Genomic DNA, 26146 nt, shown 5'->3' on the forward strand with positions numbered 1-26146 from the left:
AAAAATATATTTCTACATTTAGAATATATTTTGAAAATATACAAAAAAAATGGCCAAAAATATATTTGCTAAAATATATTTATGTAAATATATTTCTACCCATATATTTTTGGCCACATATAAATATATATATAAAAAAATAATAATAAATATATTTTGACCTCTGTATATTTCAGTCCAAAAAAATGCATTTTCTTGCCACAGAAATACATTTAGAAATATATTTTAGTATACGATGGTTGATGTGAAATATGTTTACTATTTCAAAAATATATTTTAGTGAGCTTCACTGTGTGCAACATATATTTAGCATATATTTCAAATATATTTTGGCCACAAAAAAATATATTGTTTGCCATATGGGTACACTCTGCACTCAAAAAAGTCAACTAGTCACTTACTTGATTCAAATATGTCTGATTAACAAGAATAAAACAAATTTACTTATGTTAAGTGATTAATTCTTGTTATTTGAAACTAAATTAAGAAATAATCAAATGAATTAGATAAGAACTTGATTCAATGAGACTGAGGCACTTCAGATCAACGACTATCTCTGGTGAGTCACTGCACATGCTCAGAACTGGGGTGGAAACGCACGGGTACATTTCAGCCACACTACAGAGTGTTCAAGTAGCATTGACACAGTGTTGGAGTTAAGGAGATCATTATGTCATGATTGACCAATAATGATGAACACCTGCTGTTTACAAGCAGAATCACAGAAGGAAAGAGAAACACAAGAATCAGACACAGCCGAAGATAAAATGAACTTAAATAAATGAAGACATTAAATCTCTGATTAAACAACTCCACAAACAACATTACAGTTTGACTTGATTTCTGTCATATATCCACAAATATTATTTGAGAAATTTATTTATTTTATTTATTTCTTTATTTTAAAATTTCGATTGACCTCACCATCATGGCGATCAGGGTTTACTTTAGTTGGACTCTTGACTTTTGATATTTTTTGGCTGTTGTAATTATGTGTATGAAGCACATCTATTACAGCAAAGTGAAAAGCCAAAAAGAAGTCTGATTAGGTGTTTTGCATTAACATGCAGTGGTTAGTCTATTTTCATAATGTTTACAACAGGTGTATGAACTATTATGGATGTTTATCTTATACACTAAACCTTGAAATCTATGGCATCAATTTGACACACACAGACATCAAGAATCAGCATATGAATCTCAACAATGGTGACATTCAACAGCTGCCACCATTGTTGAGATTCAAATGCTGATTCTTGATGTCTGTGTGTGTCAGAGCACTGCTGTAGATTTCAAAGTTTAGTGTATAAGATAAACATCCATAATAGTTCATATGCCTGTTGCAAACATTAAACTAACCACTGCATGAGATCAGTGCATCAGGCCACTGGATAATAATGATTACACAACCAATAATAAAAAAAAAAAAAAAATTGACCAAAAAAACCTAATCAGACTTTTTTTTTTTGGCTTGTTTTTATTTGCTGTTATAGATGTGCTTCATACACATAATTACAGCAGCCAAAAAACAAAAAATGAAAGGTCAAGAGTATAACTAAAGTAAACCCTGATCGCAATGATGGTGAGGTCAAATAACTTTTTTTTTTTTTTTTAAATAAAAAAACCTCTGTTTAGATGTTCTCAAATAATATTTGTGGATATATGACTGAAATCAAATAATTATCTCCTTAACTCCAACACTGTATCAATGCTACTTGAACACTCTGTAGTGTGGAAACACATGAACACTGAGCAGGGTTTGTTTAACACTGGGAAATATTACATCAACTTTACATGTTTCATTCATGTAAGACTGATGCATTTGAATCACATTAAGTTTAATTGATTTGTTTAAATTAAAACTATGTAATCTAAATGCATGGAAATTTTGTATGTAATTGAATTACATAAAGTTTAAGTTTAGGCTGAAATATTTTTTTGAGTGTGTACCCGTGTGTTTCCGCCCCAGTTCTGAGCATGTGCAGTGACTCACCAGAGAGAGTTGTTGATCTGAAGTGCCTCAGTCTCATTGAATCAGCAAGTTCTTATCTAATTAATTTGATTATTTCTTAATTTAGTTTCAAATAACAAGAATGAATCACTTAACATAAGTAAATTTGTTTTATTCTCGTTAATCAGACATATTTGAATCAAGTAAGTGGCTAGTTGACTTTTTTGAGTGTGTGGTACTACTATGTTACTGGTTTGGTCTCTTAATTTATTTCAGAAAATTAGTTCCTGATCCGGTTTGCTGAATAAATACTGAACCAATTCGATTCCATAGTGGTGTTCATTGCTTTTAAACGTAAGTATTTTTAATCTGTTTATTTTAGAAATGCGTTGTGTATTTTGAGTAATGGCTGACAATTAAATATGACAGTTGGCTTAGCTTTGGCTAAAAGAATACACAGTAAAACCCCCAGCATTAAATTAATACTCCCAGTGTTTATTTTCTATAGATGGAAATTCCAGGGGTCAGAAAGTAAAAGTCCTGCCATATGTTTATTCAAGTCATGAACTCACCCAGCTGATTTAACTAATTAGCAGAGATAGGACCAAGTCGTTCCTTTCAGGTCACAAGCAAGTGTCAAGTCAAATCCCAGGGAAGAAGCCACACCCTATTTTGGAGTTTCCACTCCCATTTGGAGAGGCTGCAGTTATACCCTTCTCACTGTTGGGGTTAAACGGCACAATAATTAACATGATAATTATTAGAAGGCTGACTTTTCCAATAGTTGACATGACACTGTTATTTAGATAGTAAATATCATATATTATGTTGGGTGTCCTTCTTAGAAATAATGACCATGTTTAGAATGAAACCATCATATGTAAAAACATGCTATTAATCATATCATATAATAAATTATCATTAAAAAAAGTTTCATTTTTGAGTAAGATTTTAGAAAAAGTTGTACTGCAACAGCTTAATCAATTTTTAAATGAATATAGTATTTGGGAGGTATATATATATATATATATATATATATATATATATATATATTATGATTCTTATTGGTATGTTTTGCTTATACTTGTTGAATCATTTGCATGATGCTTTTTTTGTTTGTTTGTTTGTTTTTTTATTATTTGTTTTATGCTTGTGAAGCACTTTGAGTTGCATTTTATGTATGAAAGTGCTATACAAATAAATTAAATATTAACATATTTTAATGACAGTATATTTATTGAACAAGAAATAGTTGTTTTATTTATCAATATAAGCAGAAAATAGTACAAACTTTGCTAAAGTGATCAGTTTGAAGAAGTTTCAACTTGGATATCAATACTGTGTGCCTATGCTTGAGAAAAGAAACAAACTAATGTCTCCCCTTACACCAGACACCAGACTGCCAAAACTGACAATGGCTTCTTTTCAGACAGGTGAGTATGTATGTATGTACCCTGATAGCAGCAAGCAACCATTGAATCAATGTTAATTAATAAATGTTGCTATTAATGTTGAAGAAAGGTTGAAATTTCAACAAAACCGCCATTGTTGTGATCAGTATTTGCTTAAGGTGTAAGGTGTGATGCTACAATATGTACTTTAATTTTTTAAATATCTCTTTTTTATTTAAAGCATATGTGTTTATATGGATCACTATTGCAAGCACTGAAAGAAAGTTATTTTAATAATAATCAAAAGCCCAACTAAAGCAATCACAGATCAAAATAATGGTGGTTTATTGAAATTTATTTTTACTTTTTATTTATTTATTTATTTATTTGTTTATTTTTTTTTAATGTTAATTGCAGGTGCAAGTGTGATATTAATTTAATGCAGTTAACACTGATTCAATGGTTTTCACCTGTTTTCTTGCTATATGGGTATTGATTGATTGACCAGCATGTAAAGTTTGGTTCAGATACGCTTTTAAAGGATCCTAGTTCAATGCAATTTTTTTTTTTTTTTTTTTTTTTTTTTTTTTTTTAATGAATAATTTTATGGATGTTTCATATTTAATGACAGGTTTTATAAGAGCACCAATCCCTGTTATGCTGTGTAAGTATAAACTAGTTTTGCTTGTTGTTTGTTGTTTTTTGTTAAAAATGAATATACTGATTTATGTGTCTTGATCAGTCTCACAAACATTTGTATATTGATCCTGCTTGGAAGAAGTAAACCTGCATGTAAATTATGCTACTTAATTTGCATGTTTGACTTACAGTAAACTAACTGACATTTTGTTCTTGCCATCTATTTCCCATCTTGCTCCATTAGTAAACAGACAGCAGCAAATTCATTCAGTGACAGCTGCTGGACTCTATTAGCCCTATTTGTTATGTTTTGAACTGTTATTTCCTTTTAATTCTTCACTGTTCTTGAATCTTCAGTCAACTGAACCCTACCGAAATCATTCAGATTTTCTTCCCTTTTAGTGGGTTCTTTTTCAGCCCTGAATGTGTTTGATCATTGTTATTTGTTTGACTGGACCCAAACCCCACAATTTCTTTGCGAAGGTCTTCGTCGTCATCTTCGTCTTCTTCATCCTCTTCTTCTTCTTCATAACCTTACCTTATCAGAGGTGGGTAGCAGTGTTGTGTCTGCGTCCAGTGTCGAGTCCTAGCTTTTAATCAGTTGAGCAGAGGTGGGACTTTTCTAAAGAGTGAAAGAGTTAAGGTTAATAAGATAATTAAGTGACTAATTAAATGACAATTGTGCATTAGTGATGAACACCTGATGTTATTGAGAATTACACAGGATCAGATTTTTATGTTTTATTGATTAAAATAAGGTCGCCATCATGGAGATCAGTCTCTTGACCCTTTTACTAATTCAAAGTATTTGTTTTTAAACAAATGCAAAGTTATTTCATAAATGTTTTTGTGTTACTGTGAACAAGAAAAGCTTGAATCTCTGTAATTTTAAATAACAGCAGTTGTTCATCACTAATGCACAATCATCATTTAATCAATTATCTAGTCAATTATCTCACTACATTTAATTCTTTGAGGACTTTGATTTTGAGACATGCCTGTGATTTGAAAGCTCCACTTCTGTTTGAATGGACTGCTCCTGTTTGCCACATCTGGACCGCAAGCAGAATCAGGGTATCTTCCGTCCATTCGTTTTTTGATTTAATGTTGAAAGAAGAAACATGAGAAAACGGCTCCTTTTTCGTTTTTTCATTCTTTCCAGAATAATGAAAAACAAGAATTCAGCTTGATTTTTCGTTTTTTGTTCAGGGGTGGAAAAATGAATAAACAGCTTAAATACTCGATTTCTACAAGTGGGCGAAACGAAGCGCCCCTTTCTACTGATTGGTCAGCCAAAGATCAAACCGTGCCCCCCTCAGTTCTTCCGCAGTTTCGCGCAGAATAATAATCCTCCAGCTGCTGCAGTTGAACGGATAATTAACACGTTTATTGCAAATACATTTAATCTTTTTTGCTCACGAAACAACCACACTGACGAATGGCTCGACACTACCCGTACCGGGGCAGAGCCTAGACAGGGCTTTCTTCTGTGTGCTATTCTCAAAGTGCCACGTTTTTTTTTATCATGAAACATACTGTGATTTATTCCAAAGTAACTTTCGAATGATGTCCTGCTCTTATCTGTATGACTGTAAATGACAGAGTGAGTTGTTTCCACTGCTGAGGAAAGAAATTCCAATGATGGTGCTGGCGTCTCGCGCGCTCACACAACGTACCAATGCACTGTTCATTATTAAAGTAAAGCACCGTCAACCAAACATATAAGAAGTTATTACGCTTAATTAAATGTGTCTGTTGTACAATAGCCTATAGGCAAAATGCAATTTGTATAGTTGCTGACTGTTATTTTGCTTGCATATTGGGACCCGATTAAAGAAGCCTTCTTTACAAAAATATTTTAGCAGGTAAATCGCAAAGAGGCTATGAAAACTTTGGAATTAAATAAATGCCTTTCTGCGTTTAAAATAAATGTTGTTTATAACGGCACTACTTTTAAATAGGCTAGCATTATTTTTATTTTACATGATTACTTATATTTTTTTATTCTTGTTTGTTTTCTGAATACCATTCATTTAAGGATTTGAAGCGAAGTGAGGTGAAGTAAATGTTAATAGTGTTTATGTGCACAATGACAGCGCGGAGAGAGCGCACAACGACTTGCTCGGGTTGTCAAATAGTCAGAATGACAGTTCTTGTGTGAACGTTAGGCTTACACCAGAGTCAATGCCTATTCTTTCCTTTTTGTATTAGTGTTTAAAATATTTAATGTACAACTAATCTAATTATTTGTATCTTAATTTTTTTTTTACTTATTTGGCGACCAGGGTAGGCTGCCATCAAAAGGACAGCCATCAAATCCTGCCAACTAATTCAAAGCGTAAATAAATTTATGTATACATAGAAGAAAGCCCTGTCCAGGCTCTGCCCCGGTACGGGTAGTGTCGAGCCATCGTTAGTGTGGTTGTTTCGTGAGAAAAAGATTAAATGAAGTTACAATAAACACGTTAATTATCCGTTCAACTGCGAAAGGAGCCGTTTTCTCATGTTTCTTCTTTCAATATTAACTCAAAAAACAAATGGACGGAAGATACCCTGATTCAAGCAGGGTATAGCAATGCCACATGTCAGCAAAGAGCAAATAAATAATTTACACTGGACCTTATCTGAGCCACTAAATCTTCATATATTGTTTACAGTGTTATTAAGCAAAATCGCTGAAGCAAAGAAGAGAACAGAAAAAAAGAGACAAACAGGAACTACAACTGACTTAAGCCACAGCCTTAAATGAAATCAACTGAAGATAACTGACATTTGAAACTTGGGACAAGCTTAGAGAACTCTGTAAATAAAATATGAAGACTTTTGGCTCAGGTAAGGTCCAGTGTTGTTTATTTGTTTGCTCTTGGTTGACATGTGGCATTGCTATGGCCTGCTTGTAGCCCAGGTCTGGCAAACAAGAGCTGTCCATTCAAGTGCCATCATTCCACATGTGCCAGATGGGCCAGATCTGGGCAGACACTACATTGCTATCTGGGATACTATGTGCAAACAAATTACAATGAGGTGGTGAGTTTTTTTTTTTTTTTTTAATTATTATTAACATTTTGAGGTACAGACATACCTGCAACAAATGGAACATCTCTATTTGAGCAGCAGAGTATTAATTTAGTTCATCTGTGTTAAACAAAAGGCGATCTGATGCTGAAATGTGTTGCATTTGAAATCACTGAGTGATCGTTATTGCTATTGTCAGTGATGGCGGCTTGTGCACAGACGAGCGCTTCAGTCCATTGTGGAGACTCTTGGATACATTGAATCATTGTTAAAAATAGAGGATTTGTCAATATTAATGACACTGAATTAATATCACTTTTGAACCTGCTATTAATGTTGAAAAAAAAAAAAAAATTTCAAACCACCATTTTGTGATGAGTACTTGCTTTAGCTGGGCTCATGACTCTTCATATATTAATGTTAGTTTTACATTTGTAATCATGTGCTAAAATACATGGTTGAAGCAATGAAAATTAAGATCCACTGGGATCAGATGATGGAGACTGTAATCATTGTGACGTTATTTAATTAACTGCTTACATATTTTTTTTTTTTTGGTGTGTGAATAAAGTGTGATACCACAATGTGCATGCTGGGTATCAACAAAACTCATTCATAATTCCCAGCATGCATTGCAGTTGATCTGTTTATCTGAATTAGTTTGATGATTGTCACCATTTTTGAGGTTTGTATGGTGATGTCTAAAACCTTCTGTAAAATTTCATCTGTGTCTGTCTGTAATATGGAACATTTACATTTATTGTAGTATTCAGCATGGGTGTCAGAAACAAAATAAATGTGAGTAGATCTTTCCCATTTTTTGTAGTCTGGTGCTTTTTAATTAACGGAATAGACCGCCTTGCTGTAGGGGTTATGTACATTACCTCTGCTCACTAACGTGACAGCATTACAAAAGATGACTATTTTAAACACGTTTATAGTGGCGTAAGTGGTAAAGTAAGCAACTTGTGTTTTTGACACGAATGACCCGAGTTCGCGTCCGCCTATTGCCAAAATCGTTCTTCTGCATTTTCACATCTCATTTAACATAGGAAAGGCATTTGTTTTCAATAAAAATAAACATGAAGGAAATAATCGAAAAGTTTGGATAAAGTATCGGGTAGGGTTAGGTGTATCTAACCAGCAGACATGTTCAGATGCTTTGTTTACTTTGCTGTGTTACAGGAGTGCAGCAGGTGCAAATAACTACTGAAAACACAAAGCTCCCGCTCTGTCCACTTCCCCACTGCTGCCTGTTCATATGCGTGAGCATGGAGCTTAATATATAGCGCGTTGGTCATGTGGAATAGATTTGACTGATGGCGCTCTAAAAAGTGCACAGACATATTCGCTGAATTAGAGACGGTGAAAGTGGGTGGGTCTGATATCATTGGCCTTCAAAAGTGGGTGGGTCCTGTCCCACCCACATTCAGTGGTTCCGACGCCCATGGTATTCAGTATTACTAAATATTATCCTTCAAATTTATTACAGCTTGACACCCACTACAAAAAGTAATCTACTTCAACTTAATTTTAAAACATTTCTCTCTCTCTCTCTCTCTCTCTCTCTCTCTCCTTTTTATAAGCATAAGTATTCACATTGAAAGACTATCGTCAGCACTGAAAAAATATAACTTAATGAAAGTCAAGAGTCAAGAGCCTAACTAACTGGTTTGTTGAAATGTTACTTTTTTTTTTTTTTTTTTACTTTAATTGCGGGTGCAAAAGTGATATTTCAATTCCATTAACATTGGCAAATCAACTATTTTTAACACTGATTCAATGGTTTTCACCTGCTCTCTTGCAATCTGGGATTTGCACTAGGCTATATAATTATTTTGATGTATAGATGTAATGATTGCATTAAAACATTTCTATATGAATTCCATGTCAATAACATAAAGTCAGTGGTTTATTAAAATGGATTGTGATGTCATATATGCTATTTTTAGTGTAAATTGCACACATCGGATACGGGTCTCTTGTAAAAGAAATGCAAGCACGTCGTTCAAAAAAGTGGATATAGTCACAAAATCGGAATTTGTCATCAAGACCGGCTGTGTAAATGCAGCCAGAGAGATGTCAGGAAAAATTAATAGTGCCTTAGAAAAGATCAACATTTAAACATCAGTACAACCTTTTGTAGATATATAAACTACAGTAACTAACTGACAACAGTGTTGCCAGTACTGTAAAAATGCCTGGTAAGGTCTAACAGTGTAGTTAAAAACAGAAGCTATCAAGATTATTTATATTAAATCCCACGCTTTTACTTAAAACATGCCAGTGCTGTTTCATTTTTGTATTTGGTCAGTTGTCTGCTATTACACATGTTGCACCCTTTGCAATGTTGTTAACTCACTCATTCATTCATTCATTCATTCATTCATTCATTTATTAATTAATTAATTTATTTATTTCAGATGTCTTGGCCTGTATAACTGTCACTGAGTCAGCTGGTAATGTATTCTGCTGTGGTGTTTTAGTTGTTCATGATCAGACTAGCATGTTGAGCTTCTGCACATTTAAACCTATATTAGCATTTAAAGGGATTATATGATGGAATTTCATGTTTTTCTTTGACTTCAGAGTATTATAAGCTGTTCATATACATACATACGCGTACACACACACACACACACATATATATATATATATATATATACTCAGCCATACCTTCTCAAAATAGCTCATTTAAACATGCCCACACATGTGTACGTTACGGTGTTGGAAGATTTGCATAACACTGCCAAAATGTACTATACGCAAAGAAAGAAGGCGTAACTTTTACTGTTGCAGCCGCTGCCGGTGTTGTATCTGAATCCAGTGTTGAGTCCTAGTTTTTAACCCTTTAACTGTCACCGTCCACCCTGTGGGACGCCTAAGTTTACTTCACCATATTACAAATAAATCCTAATCTAATCATGACAAACTATACATCGTTGGAAAGGTCTAAGACTCCTAAATAGATATTTTACCATATTTTTGTGTTACAAATTATGTAGGAAAAGTAATAGATGTCAGGAGTACAACTTTAAAAGGTCTACATCATAACATGAGTTCTGACCTTTGTCACAAAAGACTTTCTTCGTTGCTTTTTCCCTATCACGTTTTAGAAATCATAAGAAATTATATATCAGCTCAAACTTAAAATCTCAAAATTCATCCTTTGAAAGGCATTTTAAAATCAAACATTGCATTACCATGGAAAATGCACATTAAAATCATATTACAAAATGTTTTCATTCATGAATTATAAAGATTTAAGTCTGGACAGTGCATTTTTATGTCTGTGTTCAAAAATGGAAGTGACAGTTAAAGGGTTAATCAATTGAGCAGAGGTGGGAGTTAAAGAGTTAAAGAGTTAAGGTTAATGAGATAATTAAGTGACTAATTAAATGATGATTGTGCATTAGTGATGAACACCTGCTGTTATTGAGAATTACAGAGGATCAGATGTTAATGTTTTAGTGGCTAAAATTATGCCACCATCATCAGATCAGTGTTTGCTGTAGTGTGCTTTTGACCCCTTGACTAATTTAAAATAACCTGCTTCTAAACAATTACATTTTTTTTTTTTTTTTTTTTTAACCACAAAGCTTTGGAGCAAAATAAAATAAAATAAAATAAAATAAAATGAACAAATAGAAAATCTTTATCAACTCAGGCTTTTACACATGAACACTTATCAACAGGGTTGCTCTCAACAGTGGGGAGTTGTTACTATGGTGTTACCTAAACATATATAAAAATAAATAAAAAATAACAAGGTCAGCTCATGATAATTATCTCATCATATGAAAACAGCTAGCAGCTACTCACTGCAGAGCACTGATCTTTCTGCTTCATAACACCACGTGCTTGTGACTTGAAAGTCCAACCTCTGTTTATAGAGACATTATCAGTCCATCATTCTGATAAGGACATATGAGCCCACAGTTTTCTCCTCAAATTCAAATACAAGTAAACATAGAAAAACTCACAATCCAGTTCTTTATTAATGCATTTTCATATGAACATGACTTTTGCTTTTTAGTATGAATATTAACAGAGGTGGGACTTTCGAATCACAAGCAAGCCTCCCAAGTATCAAATCCCAAGTCCTCAAAGAGTTACATTTAATGAGGTAATTGACTAATTAAATGTTGATGGTGCATTGGTGATGAACACCTGCTGTTACCGAGAATTACAGAGGATCAGATGCTGATGTTTTAGTAGTTAATATGATGCCTCCATCATGGAGATCAGTGTTTCATAATATGCATTCAAGTGAATTATAATCAGAAAATGTAAGATAATCTGCTACTTCAAGTTTTGAATTTCAACAATGCAAAATAAATAAAAAAAATCATTATTGCAATTGCTTAGAAGCAAATTAATGTGAATTACCAAAAGGGTCATGGGGCAAACTAAAGCAAACCTTTACCACAATTATGGTGACTGTGTGTGTGTGTGTGTGTTTACTTTTATTTTCTTGACCAATAAAACCTCTGCAAATTCTAAGAAATTCAGCAGACATAACAAAGTCAGTCTGGTTAGTAATGGGTGAAGCTAGTGATGCTGTCTGTGGAGTTGTTTAATTAGACCTTGAGATATTTCATGTTTCATTTATTTATTTATTTAATTCCAGGCTTTATCTAATTCAAGGCTGTGGCTTGTGGCTGTGGCTTCTTGTGTTTCTCTCTCTTTTTTTTTTTTTTTTTTAATTGATGCTGCTTGTTAACAGCAGGTGTTCATCACTAATAGTCACTTAATTATCTCATTAACTCTTTAAGGACTTGGGATTTCGCGACTTGCTTGAAACTGTGCTAATTAGCAATCCAGGTGATTGGAACAAAATATTGGGGAGGATTTTTTTCTTTCTTTACATTACATTTCTTATCATTACACCAAATACAGAAAATCATGTTATTTTTAGCAACATCACATGACCCCTTTAAATCTGTGGAAATCAACATGTGATTAATAATGTTGTCTTCATTTCTGAAGGAGATTGTATGAGAACAGCTGCTAGTAATGTTCATTTGTACTGTATAATGTACCGCTAAAAATAAATATTTGAATTACAGCATATACCCCTGTTGACCCCTGCTACAACTACACTGTGCTGGACGATCCATGGAGAGCCACTAATATATATACTTCAGTCGATAAGTGTGACCAGTCAGTCGCCTGGAGCGGCTGGTATCGTCTCTTCATTAACAACGTGAGCACTCAGATCCCAGACACGTGTGTTGCTCAGTACAGCTGTGGCACTGCTGCCCCACTGTGGATTCGTGGTGGACACCCAACAGTACAGGATGGAGTCGTCAGTCGAGATGTCTGCGCTCACTGGAACAATTTATGCTGCTTTTTTGGGTCTTACCCCATTAAAGTCAAAGCCTGTCCAGGCAAATATTATGTCTATGAGCTGGTTAGTCCATCTGTCTGCAATTCAGCATATTGTGCAGCAGGTAATTATATTCTGAACACAATTATATATATATATATCATACTTTTTTTATCTTAATAATGAATATTTTACAGATAAAATGAGCCAAAACAAACAAACAAACAAAAAAAAAAAAAAAAAAAAGATTTAACTCAGACTGAAAAGTTAAAAATTATTAAATCCCCATGAGAAATATTCAAAACTACTGCAATTTTTTTTTTTTTTTTTTTTTTTTGTACTTCATGGTTTGCAGTTTTTGCATTTTTTTTTAAAAAATTCAGATAATCCATTCTTTTAATTCAACAATACTTTTCTATTTAAGAGACATATTTCAAAATTAGTTTTAATGGGATTTTTAAAAAATAAAGTTAAAAAAAAAGTTTATTTATTTATTTGTTTGCTTGTTTGTTTGTTTGTTTGTTTGTTTGCAGCGTTTCCTTCTGTTGACCCCTGCTACAACTACACTGTGCTGGACAATCCATGGAGAGCTAACAGCAGTCAGCTATCAAACTCCTACAAGTGTGACCGTGATCTCACCTCAAGCGGCTGGTATCGTCTCTTTGTTAACAACATAAGCGCTCAGATCCCAGACACGTGTGTTGCAAAGTACAGCTGTGGTACTCATGTCCCACTGTGGATTCGTGGTGGACACCCAACAGTACAGGATGGAGTCGTCACTCGAGATGTCTGCGGTCACTGGATCAATTACTGCTGCTTTTTTGGGTCTTACCCCATTAAAGTCAAAGCCTGTCCAGGCAAATATTATGTCTATGAGCTGGTTAGACCAACTGTCTGCTATTCAGCATATTGTGCAGGTAATTATATTCCCATGAGCCATTTGTATATTTGTGTGATTGCTGATTCATTACTATTCACAAGTCTTTTTTTTTTTTTTTTTTTTTTTTTTTTAGTTGTTAATAACATCAGCAGCACTATTACAACAGTCGCACCAGAGACAACCTCAGCTGGTAATGTAGTCTGATGTTTCCTCCATTTTACACCTTTGGTATACAGTAGTGCTTGTTTGTCATTTCTACGATCATAAATGCAGACATGGTGTTATGTTTGCATGGTTTGATGCAACGCAACACATAAAAAGACAGTATGAGTCATTAGGATCAGTAATTACATCCTCACTGGATGCAACAAATGCCTCATTTATAATGAGTTTCCCTCACACGTTTGAGGTATTTGGCCAATCACAATGCACCGAACTCAAAAAAAATGTTTCAGCCTAAACTTAAACTTTATGTAATTCAATTACATACAAATTTTCCATGCATTTAGATTACATAGTTTTAATTTAAACAAATCAATTAAACTTAATGTGATTCAAATGCATCAATCATACGTGAATGAAACAGGTAAAGTTTATGTAATAGTTCCCAGTGTTAAACAAACCCTGCTCAGTGTTCATGTGTTTCCACACTACAGAGTGTTCAAGTAGCATTGACACAGTGTTGGAGTTAGGGAGATAATTATGCCATGATTGACCAATAATGATAAACACCTGCTGTTTACAAGCAGAATCACAGAAGGAAAGAGAAAATTAACTTAAATAAATTAAGACATTAAATCTCTGATTAAACAACCCATCAAACAACATTACAGTTTGACTTGATTTCTGTTATATATCTACAAAAATTCTTTGAGAACATCTAAACAGAAGTTTAGATGTTTTATTTTCTTAAAAAAAGTTTTGATTGACCTCACCATTAAGGCAATGAAGGTTTACTTTAGTTGAAACGAACAGATGAACCACTAAATGAGAACAGCAAACCAAGTCACTGGATGATGGTTACGCTCTCAACAATAATGAACCAAAAATGTTTAATAAGACTCCCTCTCATATATATATATATGCTTTTTGATACAACAAATGTGCTCTATGAGCACAATCATAGTAACTAAACAAACAAACAAACAAACAAGTCAAGGGTCAAGAGCCCAACTAAAGTAAACCCTGATTGCCATGATGGTGAGGTCAAATGAAACTTTTTTTTTTTTTAAATAAAACATCTAAACCTCTGTTTAGATGTTCTCAAATAATATTTGTGGATATATGACAGAAATCAAGTCATACTGTAATGTTGTTTGACGAGTTGTTTAATCAGAGATTTAATATCCTCATTTATTTAAGTTCATTTTATCTTTGGCTGTGGGTGATTCTTGTGTTTCTCTTTCCTTCTGTGATTCTGCTTGTAAACAGCAGGTGTTCATCATTATTGGTCAATCATGACATAATGATCTCCTTAACTCCAACACTGTGTCAATGCTACTTGAACACTCTGTAGTGTGGAAACACATGAACACTGAGCAGGGTTTGTTTAACACTGGGAACTATTACATAAACTTTACCTGTTTCATTCACGTAAGACTGATGCATTTGAGTCACATTAAGTTTAATTGATTTGTTTAAATTAAAACTATGTAAAAACCGACACATTTCAGAAAGGCGGGACAGAGAGGAGCAAAAATAGTGCACAGTATGTAGAAAATAATGTGTTTTTTGAACCTCAAACTGCGTAAACACATTGCATTACACCAAATACAGAAAATCATATTATTTTTAGCAACATCATATGACCCCTTTAAATGTGTGGAAATCAACATGTGATTAATAATGTTGTCTTCATTTCTGAAGGAGATTGTATGAGAACAGCTGCTAGTAATGTTCATTTGTACTGTATAATGTACCGCTAAAAATAAATATTTGAATTACAGCATATACCCCTGTTGACCCCTGCTACAACTACACTGTGCTGGACGATCCATGGAGAGCCACTAATATATATACTTCAGTCGATAAGTGTGACCAGTCATTCGCCTGGAGCGGCTGGTATCGTCTCTTCATTAACAACGTGAGCACTCAGATCCCAGACACGTGTGTTGCTCAGTACAGCTGTGGCACTGCTGCCCCACTGTGGATTCGTGGTGGACACCCAACAGTACAGGATGGAGTCGTCAGTCGAGATGTCTGCGCTCACTGGAACAATTTATGCTGCTTTTTTGGGTCTTACCCCATTAAAGTCAAAGCCTGTCCAGGCAAATATTATGTCTATGAGCTGGTTAGTCCATCTGTCTGCAATTCAGCATATTGTGCAGCAGGTAATTATATTTTTCATTTAGATTTTTATATATCATACTTATATATATCATACTTTTTTCCAAGCACCAATTTTACCAATTCCAAACCAAATCAATCTTAATAAAGTATATTTTACAGATAAAATGAGCCAAAAAACAAAAACAAAAAACAAAAACTGATATAACTCAGACTGAAAACTTTCTTTTTTTTTGCACTTCATGGTTTTGCACTTCATTTTTTTTTTTTTTTTAATTCAGATTATCCATGCTTTTAATTCAACAATACTTTTCTATTCAACAGACATATTTCAAAATTACAGTTTTAATGGGATTTTTAAAAATTAAAGTTTAAAATATATATATATATATATATATATTTGTTTGTTTGTTTGCAGTGTTTCCTTCTGTTGACCCCTGCTACAACTACACTGTGCTGGACAATCCATGGAGAGCTAACAGCAGTCAGCTATCAAACTCCTACAAGTGTGACCGTGATCTCACCTCAAGCGGCTGGTATCGTCTCTTTGTTAACAACATAAGCGCTCAGATCCCAGACACGTGTGTTGCAAAGTACAGCTGTGGTACTCATGTCCCACTGTGGATTCGTGGTGGACACCCAACAGTACAGGATGGAGTCGTCACTCGAGATGTCTGCGGTCACTGGATCAATTACTGCTGCTTTTTTGGGTCTTACCCCATTAAAGTCAAAGCCTGTCCAGGCAAATATTATGTCTATGAGCTGGTTAGACCAACTGTCTGCAATTCAGCATATTGTGCAGGTAATTATATTCACATGAGCCATTTGTATATTTGTGTGATTTGTGTTTTTTTTTTTTTTTTTTTTTTTTTTTTTTTTAGTTGTTAATAACATCAGCAGCACTGTTATTGCTGATTCATTACTATTTATAAGTCTTTTTTTTTTTCAGTTGTTAATAACATCAGCAGCACTATTACAACAGTCGCGCCAGAGACAACCTCAGCTGGTAATGTAGTCTGATGTTTCCTCTGTTGATCTGTATTTTGACTGAATGTTTGTGGATCAGTGCAGACATTTTGATTTTTGTGGGCGATGCATGAGTATGATAAGGGGGCAGCCGTGGCCTAATGGTTAGGGGCCCGAAAGGTGGTTAGGGGCCCGAAAGGGGATATTCAGCTTTGATGAAATTTTCAAAGTGACTCGCAGTGGGTTCGACTCCCAGGTCCGACAGGGATTGAAGGTGGGGGGAGGGAATAACCAGCGCTCTCTCACCTCTCAATACCACGGATGGGTTATGGGTCACCATACTTGGCCACACGTCACATCCTTTCCTTTAGTATTGTTCAGAGATTCTGATTGTAAGGAGACTAAGTGATATTAGTGATCTTTAGATTATTTTTTTTTTTCTTTTGTATATATAGTAGTCAACATTTGAAGTGGATCAAAACTTGCTGCCTGTTAACAGCAGGTGTATATCATTAATAGTCACTTAGTAAACTCATTTACTTGGGTTTGTCTCGAGACTTGATTGTGACTTGAAAGGAATAACTTGATCCCACCTCTGACCTGCTGGTCAAAGTTTCTGAAGCGACTCTCTGCACTGCATCAGTAAAGATAGGCGCCTAGGCTATATTTTAAATGGATAATAATAATGATAATGGTCTTGCTGTCGTCAAAGGCATCAGCAGCAGGCTGACTATCAGACACAATACTGTCGTCTATTGGGACAACCCTAAACTGAAGGTTGTGATGACGTTGCCATAAGGTATTCTCTTGAAACTTCTTTATTGTCGCACGTGTGTTAAATGTATATTCCTATGAGGAATTTATTTTTTAATTTTTCACTGTGAATTTATCTGAGAATATTCTTAAATAAGGAAATCTATTCAGTCATTGGTCCGCGTGTATTTCGTCATCCAAAATCCCATTTGCGGCACAGCAAAGTGTCGTGAATCATCTCTAAGACTGACACTTAAGATTTAGTTCTACACTTTGCTTAAATTACGACTGAGATGCTTGATAACTAACTTTTAAGCACAGCTTTGAGCCAAGATTTTTTTTACACTTGAGTCAATTCTTAGCAGTGTTCTTGAGAGTAATTCTTAGAGGCTTGATAAATATGGGCCCCAAGCACACCACGCTTTTCAGATTAATGAGCTTTGTAAAGATCAACACATTTCAGAAAGGCGGGACAGAGAGGAGCAAAACTAATGCACAGTATGTAGAAAATAATGTGTTTTTTGAACCTCAAAATGCATAAACACATTGCATTACACCAAATACAGAAAATCATGTTATTTTCAGCAACATCATATGACCCCTTTAAATGTGTGGAAATCAACATGTGATTAATAATGTTGTCTTCATTTCTGAAGGAGATTGTATGAGAACAGCTGCTAGTAATGTTCATTTGTACTGTATAATGTACCGCTAAAAATAAATATTTGAATTACAGCATATACCCCTGTTGACCCCTGCTACAACTACACTGTGCTGGACGATCCATGGAGAGCCACTAATATATATACTTCAGTCGATAAGTGTGACCAGTCAGTCGCCTGGAGTGGCTGGTATCGTCTCTTCATTAACAACGTGAGCACTCAGATCCCAGACACGTGTGTTGCTCAGTACAGCTGTGGCACTGCTGCCCCACTGTGGATTCGTGGTGGACACCCAACAGTACAGGATGGAGTCGTCACTCGAGATGTCTGCGCTCACTGGAACAATTTATGCTGCTATTTTGGGTCTTACCCCATTAAAGTCAAAGCCTGTCCAGGCAAATATTATGTCTATGAGCTGGTTAGACCAACTGTCTGCAATTCAGCATATTGTGCAGCAGGTAATTATATTCTGAACACAATTATATATATATATATATAAAATGCCATACATCCGCTCAGCCAATCACAGCGCAGCATTTCACGCATTGTAAACAGTAAAGGCGGCGCTTTGAATACCCCGCATCCTAGTTTTCAACGTTGAGTAATGTATCACAGACATATCTGACGAATTCTTTCATAAACAAAGTGTAGAGAGAGTGTAAATAACAGATTCATTGAGCAGTGTAGAGAGTTTCGTTGATTGTAATTTTGTGAGATCGCGATGAAGATGAGTGACAGCTTTTAATGATTTTTAAGGGAGTTTGTAAATGAGATATTGATTTAATACAACAGTTAAATAAACAAGAAGTTTATATTAAGTGACTTACATTGTCTGACTATAATACTATTGATTGCCTGATTTTGCTCTATTTCATCATCAAAAAATAGTTTGAAACAAAGACACATCTGAGCCGCTGCGCATCCCCATTCAAACACAGCGGTGTTTTGTTTACGAATGAACGTGAATTTTCTAGTAAGTCAATGAATCAGTTACCCATTCATAAAAAGTGTCACTTGCTTTATTCCTGAATGAATCAGCCGTTAGAAGGAATCAAATGAATGATATGATTCAGAAATTAAATCAGTGACTTACCACTACCTACTGGCAGTATTTCATGTTTATCTTCTTTTTAGTTATTAAAATCATTTAATATTTCTCTGTTCAAAATTGTATATTTAAAACATTAATCTCAACAAGAGTTTATGAATTTGATTGCACCTATGCCATCTCTTTCCATCACTTATACTTTCTCTAAAAAGAAAAGTAAGCGGAGACCCCTAATGGATTTATTGCATTTTGGGAAAAAATAATCAGTTTTTATAATATATCTTTGAAAAATCAAAATCTAGATTTTAATTTTTTGTTATTATAACCTACAGATGCTATGTGAAAGTTTAAAACAGAAAATAGTGGTTTTCATCTTGCCACTTTCTTGGTAAAGAAAACACATTTTTACTCAAATTAATCAAAATGGATTTATAGCGTTTTGGAAAAGAGCTCCTCATATATAAATCATACTTTTTGCCAAGCACCATTGTATCAATTCTAGACCACATCAGTCTTAATAACTAATATTTTACAGATAAAATGAGCCAAAAAAAAAAAACAAAAAAAAGGAAGAAAAATTAGAGATTTAACTCAGACTGAAAAGTTAAATATTATTAAATCCTCAACAGAAATATTCAAAACTGCAAAATTAAGATATGACCATTGGACAGCAAAATGGTCATTGAGTCAGCAGGGTCAGAAACTGTAAAAAAAAAAAAAAAAAAAAAAAAAAAAAACAGCAAAAGAATTCAGAATAAATGTGAAGAATTAGGTGTGAAACCATCAGGAACCATTTAGTCTCCAGCGCCACCATTTTCCAGAACTACAACCCACCTGCAAACGTCTCAGGTTCTCAGAGACTTTACTCGCGTAAAAAAAAAAAAAAAAAAAAAAAAAAAAAAAAGACCATCAGTTAATAAGAATAAGATGCTGAAGTGTTATGAAAATGAAGACTAATTTTAATAAGCTTTATGGACAGATAAATTGAGAGTGACTCTTGAAGGTCCAGCACCACATCCTCTTGCACTGTTTGAAGAATTTATCCTCTAGAATCTGACAGTAAGTTTTAGGAGCTCATTTTTCAGTCAATATTTGCAAGACAGACTTTTCAGGATAGGAGATGGACTAAAAATGAGCTTACAAAACTTACTGCCAAACCCTAAGCCTAAGAGTTTCAGATCCACAAGTTTCATTTTTATATACAGAAATATTCTTTGTTTGTTTTTTGTTTTTTTAATTCTGATTATGCATGCCTTTAATTCAACAATAATTTTCTAGTTAACAGACATATTTCAAAATTACGGTCTTTATGGAATTTTTACAACTTAATTAATTAATTAATTAATTTACTTGCTTGTTTGTTTGCAGTGCTTCCCTCTGTTGACCCCTGCTACAACTACACTGTGCTGGACGATCCATGGAGAGCTAACAGCAGTCAGCTATCAAACTCCTACAAGTGTGACCGTGATCTCACCTCAAGCGGCTGGTATCGTCTCTTCATTAACAACATAAGCGCTCAGATCCCAGACACGTGTGTTGCAAAGTACAGCTGTGGTACTCATGTCCCACTGTGGATTCGTGGTGGACACCCAACAGTACAGGATGGAGTCGTCACTCGAGATGTCTGTGGTCACTGGATCAATTACTGCTGCTTTTTTGGGTCTTACCCCATTAAAGTCAAAGCCTGTCCAGGCAAATATTATGTCTATGAGCTGGTTAGACCAACTGTCTGCTATTCAGCATATTGTGCAGGTAATTATATTCACATGAGCCATTTGTATATTTGTGTGATTGCTGATTTATTACTGTTCATACATTTTTTTTTTTGTTTGTTTAGTTGTTAATAACATCAGCAGCACTATTACAACAGTCGCGCCAGAGACAACCTCAGCTGGTAATGTAGTCTGATGTCTCCTCTGTTGATTTGTGTTTTGACTGAATGTTTGTGGATCAGTGCAGACATTTTGATTTTTGTGGGTGATGCATGAGTATGATAGTATGATTGTTCAGAGATTCTGATTGTAAGGAGACTGAGTGATATTAGTAACCTTTAGATTTTCTTTCTTTCTTTCTTTTGTTTGTTTGTTTGTTTTTCTTTCTTTCTTTCTTTCTTTCTTTCTTTCTTTCTTTCTTTTTTCTTTCTGTCTTTCTTTCTTTCTTTCTTTCAAATTTCTACAATCTAAGGATGTTTATTATTAACATGTGACGTGGATGCACTCATGTCAGGTATTTTTTTATTTATTTTTTTTTAGTTGTTAATAACATCAGCAGCACTGTTACAACAGTCACACCAAAGACAACCTCAGCTGGTAATGCAATCTGATGTTTCCTCTGTTGATTTGTGTTTTGACTGAATGTTTGTGGATCAGTGCAGACATTTTGATTTTTGTGGGTGATGCATGAGTATGATAGTATGATTGTTCAGAGATTCTGATTGTAAGGAGACTGAGTGATATTAGTAACCTTTAGATTTTCTTTCTTTCTTTCTTTTGTTTGTTTGTTTGTTTTTCTTTCTTTCTTTCTTTCTTTCTTTCTTTCTTTCTTTCTTTCTTTCTTTTTTCTTTCTGTCTTTCTTTCTTTCTTTCTTTCAAATTTCTACAATCTAAGGATGTTTATTATTAACATGTGACGTGGATGCACTCATGTCAGGTATTTTTTTATTTATTTTTTTTTAGTTGTTAATAACATCAGCAGCACTGTTACAACAGTCACACCAAAGACAACCTCAGCTGGTAATGCAATCTGATGTTTCCTCTGTTGATTTGTGTTTTGACTGAATGTTTGTGGATCAGTGCAGACATTTTGATTTTTGTGGGCGATGCATGAGTATGATAGTATTGTTTAGAGATTCTGATTGTAAGGAGACATGATATTAGCAACCTTTAGATTTTCTTTCTTTCTTTTGTTTGTTTGTTTCTTTGTTTGTCTCTTTGTTTGTTTCTTTGTTTCTTTCTTTCTTTCTTTCTTTCTTTCTGTCTTTCTTTCTTTCTTTCTTTCTTTTGTTTGTTTGTTTCTGTCTTTCTTTCTTTCTTTCAAATTTCTACAATCTAAGGATGTTTATTATTAACATGTGACGTGGATGCACTCATGTCAGATTGTTTTTTTTGTTTGTTTGTTTGTTTGTTTAGTTGTTAATAACATCAGCAGCACTGTTACAACAGTCACACCAAAGACAACCTCAGCTGGTAATGCAATCTGATGTTTCCTCTGTTGATTTGTGTTTTGACTGAATGTTTGTGGATTAGTGCAAAGTTTCTTTATACGTTAATTATATCTATTTAAAAACTTTCACATATTATTTCATCTTATATTATCACCAAAAATTTTAGATTTTTTTTTTTTTTTTTTTTTTTTTTTTTCTTTTACAAAGTACTTCTCCATAAGTCCAAATCATTTCAAAGCCCATTAGATTTTTCATACAAGAATAAAAAGAAAAATCATGTATAATTCTTGTTTGTTTGTTTTTTCAAATCCTTTAAAAACAGTGACTATATTACATTCAGTTCCAAATCTTTGATTGACCTATAATAAAATTCAACAGAAAAGACAAAATTCAAAAAATACAACTATCTTTTACCTGGGGATATAAAATAGAAATAAAGACATTAACTGCAACAATGCCCTGCAAAATCCAAACTTTGTCAATGGTGGCTTGTATAATATACCCCACATGGGTTTAAAATTAGAAACATTACATAAATGACTTCGCCATGGAGTATCAGACCTACGTACCAGCTGTTCCTTGTTCAAAACCTTTACACACATTTTATAAAAACATTTTCCACCACTAAACATAATATTTATGTCCTTCACATTTTTGACACTGTTAAGGGACAGTTAATATCTGTATCTGATAAATCCAGACAAATCATCATTCTTGGAAAATTTTCCTCAGCATTTGGTCTTTATTGTAATGTTGAATAATTATATAGAAGCATCCATTCTTCTTCAGATAAAGAGCCTCGGCATTTTTCCAACATCTCTCCAACTATTCGCTCAGATCCAAGCCCAAGTTTATGAGTTAGTGCAACAGTATTTCTTAAGTCTCTTCTGGCCACTTCCACCAAATCCTTCATTATTATAATCTGTGCATTTTTCATTTTTTGTTCAAACCATTAAGGTATCTCACAAGATAAATTCAAATGAGACCCATTAATCAATGGCTTTAGCAACAACCAGCGTAAAGACTTTCTATCAGTATACCTTGTTATTTTCATCAAACACCATGATTTTGTATGGGGTTAGAATCGTTGCATAATTCCAAATAAATACATTATGATCCACAATAAATGTAAAGCGATTGACAAAAACAAAGCATATTCACAAAATAAATAGAATGAAATCCACAAATAAATCTTAGAGTTCCACAAACATGAATTATATTCACAAGTAAAAAAAATAGAATTGCAAATAAAAAACATACTCACAAATATTTTTTTTTTATTTTACAAACACAACTTTGCCCGGCATTTATATGTGAATCGCGTACTGTGCATTTGTGGATCGCAGCGCATATTTGTGGATTGCTCTCTGTGCATTTGTAAATCGCTGTGTGTATTTGTGGATTTTGAAACATTTCAAGCGTCAAGACGCACACTGATCCACAAATGCATGGACTCCACCCACCTTCTACTTAAGACAATCAGATACCGGCCACGTGGGGCTGACCAATCGTTGCATGTTCTGGCTCTAACCAATCACGTTTTGCCTTACAATCAGTGCGGGACCAGCCGTAATTCAGGACAATAACCAGTCTCTTCGAAATGGACGACTAGGACAGTGGTGCTCATCACAGCATTATTGTACTAATATCTAAAATAAAACAAGTAATGTTATGTGTAATGTAATCAGTGTTTCATGTATCACTGAGTCGATGCGTGTTTTGACCGTGAGTGTGTTTAGCAAACTGGTATTCTACGGTGACGGGGAGGGGAGGTCTTCGGTGCACTTAGTTTTGTCGTGGCCACGACATATAAACTCGTCAGCCCGTGATAATATAACACAGCCACGAGATATTAATTTGTGGGAACGTCATATTATGTCGTGGCCACGAGATCGTTTTGTCGAGGTAAGGATGTCGTGGGATGTTGAGGGAACGACATCCATTTTTCATGGCCACGTCTTATTATGATGAGGGAACGGCATATTTTTCTCATGCATAAACAAACCTTCGTGACCATAGCAACCTGGGATTATCAGAGTTGTTTAAAACATTTTTACTAACATGAAACATTTAATTTAATATTTGTATATTCTTCTTCTTATTATTATTATTATTATTATTAATAATAATAACGTTATGTAAGATCGAAATGAAGGGAAAATATAATAATAGGCTAATAATAATGATGTTGATGAAGATGATGGTGATAATAATGGCCTAATAATAATATGTTAATAAATAATAATATATAAAAATGTTTTCTTGTATGCCTATGTTATTTAGACTCCTTTGGTAACGTTTATTCATTATAAACTTAATATGAATGCTGTTTACATTGCGTGCAATATAATAATTTATATTATAAAACAATAAAAGAAATTATGTTTGTTTATGCAATAAACTCGTGGCCACAAATATGTCGTTCCCTCAACGTAAGTCGTGGCATAAGTATGTTGTTACCTCGACAAAACGATCTCGTGGCCACGATGTAATATCACGTTCCCACAAATTAATATCTCGTGGCTGTGTTATATTATCACGATCTCACGAGTTTATATGTCGTGGCCACAACAAAACTAAGTGAACCGAAGACCTCCCCTCCCGGTCACCGTAGAATACCAGTTTGCTAAACACACTCACGGTCAAAACACGCATCGACTCAGTGATACATGAAACACTGATTACATTACACATAACATTACTTGTTTTATTTTAGATATTAGTACAATAATGCTGTGATGAGCACCACTGTCCTAGTCGTCCATTTTGAAGAGACTGGTTAATTGTCCTGAATTACGGCTGGTCCCGCACTGATTGTAGGGCAAAACGTGATTGGTTGGAGCAAGAACATGCAACGATTGGTCAGCCCCACGTGGCCGGTATCTGATTGGCTTAAGTAGAAGGTGGGTGGAGTCCATGCATTTGTGGATCAGTGTGCGTCTTGAGGCTTGAAATGTTTCAAAATCCACAAATACGCGCAGCGATTTACAAATGCACAGAGAGCAATCCACAAATATGCGCTGCGATCCACAAATGCACAGTACGCGATTCACATATAAATGCAGGGCAAAGTTGTGTTTGTAAAATAAAAAAAATATTTGTGAGTATGTTTTTTATTTGCAATTCTAATTTTTTACTTGTAAATATAATTCTTGTTTGTGGAACTCTAAGATTTATTTGTGGATCTCATTCTATTTATTTTGTGAATATGCTTTGTTTTTGTCAATCGCTTTACATTTATTTGTGGATCGTAATGTATTTATTTGGAATTATGCAACGATTCTAACCCCATAATTTTGGAACTCCTTCGTAAAAGGGAATTCCTTTCCAATCATTTGTTACTTAATCTCCTAAAAACACCCCCAAATATTCTAAAACCTCCCTTTGTCCAGAGCACTCCACATGGTAAAACAGGGTTTTCAGCCTGCCAATTACCTTTGACCAATTAATCTTTGAAGAGGAAATTTTAACAAAATCTTCAACAATTTGCATTAGTCTATCAACATCATCTTGGTCATAATCAAAACAACTACATCATCAGCATATGCTGACAACTTTAGCAGGCATAAACCTACTATCATATTTGAAACCACTAATACTCTCCCTTATTTGATTTAAAAATGGTTCCAAAGCAATTGAATGTAACATTCCAGACACTGAACATCGCTGTCTTATTCCTCTTCCAATCTTAAACCGAGAACTCAAGCCATTGACCTTCAATATGCTTTTAATGTCCTCATAAAGGACCTTCATCAGCTTTTTCCTGGTCTAATGAAATCAGGCCAAATGTTAAGCCAAAAATCCTTGAAACCTCTAAACATCTCTGATCAGTAAAATATTATCAACAATCTCTGATCAGTAAAATATTATCAACAATCAATCTTTTGGGTATACAATACGACTGATCTATATCATTCTCATCACTTTTTTTAATCGATTAGCCAAGGTCTTGGATACAATTTTATAATTGGCACATAATGATGACACTGGTCTCCAATTTTTAATTTCTTTCAAATCACCTTTTTTTGGGAGTAGGGTTAAAACTGCCCTTTTACAACTCTGT

At 34.2% G+C, this 26146-nt stretch overlaps 1 protein-coding gene across 2 annotated transcripts in view; it reads left to right on the forward strand.

Moving 5' to 3' along the window:
- The window catches only part of LOC127167112 (uncharacterized), a 34311-nt gene that overhangs the window by 1969 nt on the left and 6196 nt on the right, over positions 1 to 26146 (forward strand). The window contains exons 2-17 of one of the 2 annotated variants that reach the window (XM_051112987.1): positions 2228 to 2305; positions 3343 to 3384; positions 3974 to 4006; positions 9420 to 9455; positions 12066 to 12449; positions 12859 to 13242; positions 13339 to 13395; positions 15152 to 15535; positions 15910 to 16293; positions 16441 to 16497; positions 17947 to 18330; positions 20289 to 20672; positions 20758 to 20814; positions 21173 to 21229; positions 21596 to 21652; positions 22049 to 22105. In XM_051112987.1, coding sequence (XP_050968944.1) covers positions 3366 to 3384; positions 3974 to 4006; positions 9420 to 9455; positions 12066 to 12449; positions 12859 to 13242; positions 13339 to 13395; positions 15152 to 15535; positions 15910 to 16293; positions 16441 to 16497; positions 17947 to 18330; positions 20289 to 20672; positions 20758 to 20814; positions 21173 to 21229; positions 21596 to 21652; positions 22049 to 22105 — 2734 coding nt within the window. In that variant the 5' untranslated portion in view covers positions 2228 to 2305; positions 3343 to 3365. The remainder of the gene's footprint in view (positions 1 to 2227; positions 2306 to 3342; positions 3385 to 3973; positions 4007 to 9419; positions 9456 to 12065; positions 12450 to 12858; positions 13243 to 13338; positions 13396 to 15151; positions 15536 to 15909; positions 16294 to 16440; positions 16498 to 17946; positions 18331 to 20288; positions 20673 to 20757; positions 20815 to 21172; positions 21230 to 21595; positions 21653 to 22048; positions 22106 to 26146) is intronic. The other variant, XM_051113066.1, reaches the window with a different exon arrangement.

Source organism: Labeo rohita, chromosome 1 (genome assembly GCF_022985175.1).
Source record: "Labeo rohita strain BAU-BD-2019 chromosome 1, IGBB_LRoh.1.0, whole genome shotgun sequence".
Classification (NCBI taxonomy): Eukaryota; Metazoa; Chordata; class Actinopteri; order Cypriniformes; family Cyprinidae; genus Labeo; species Labeo rohita.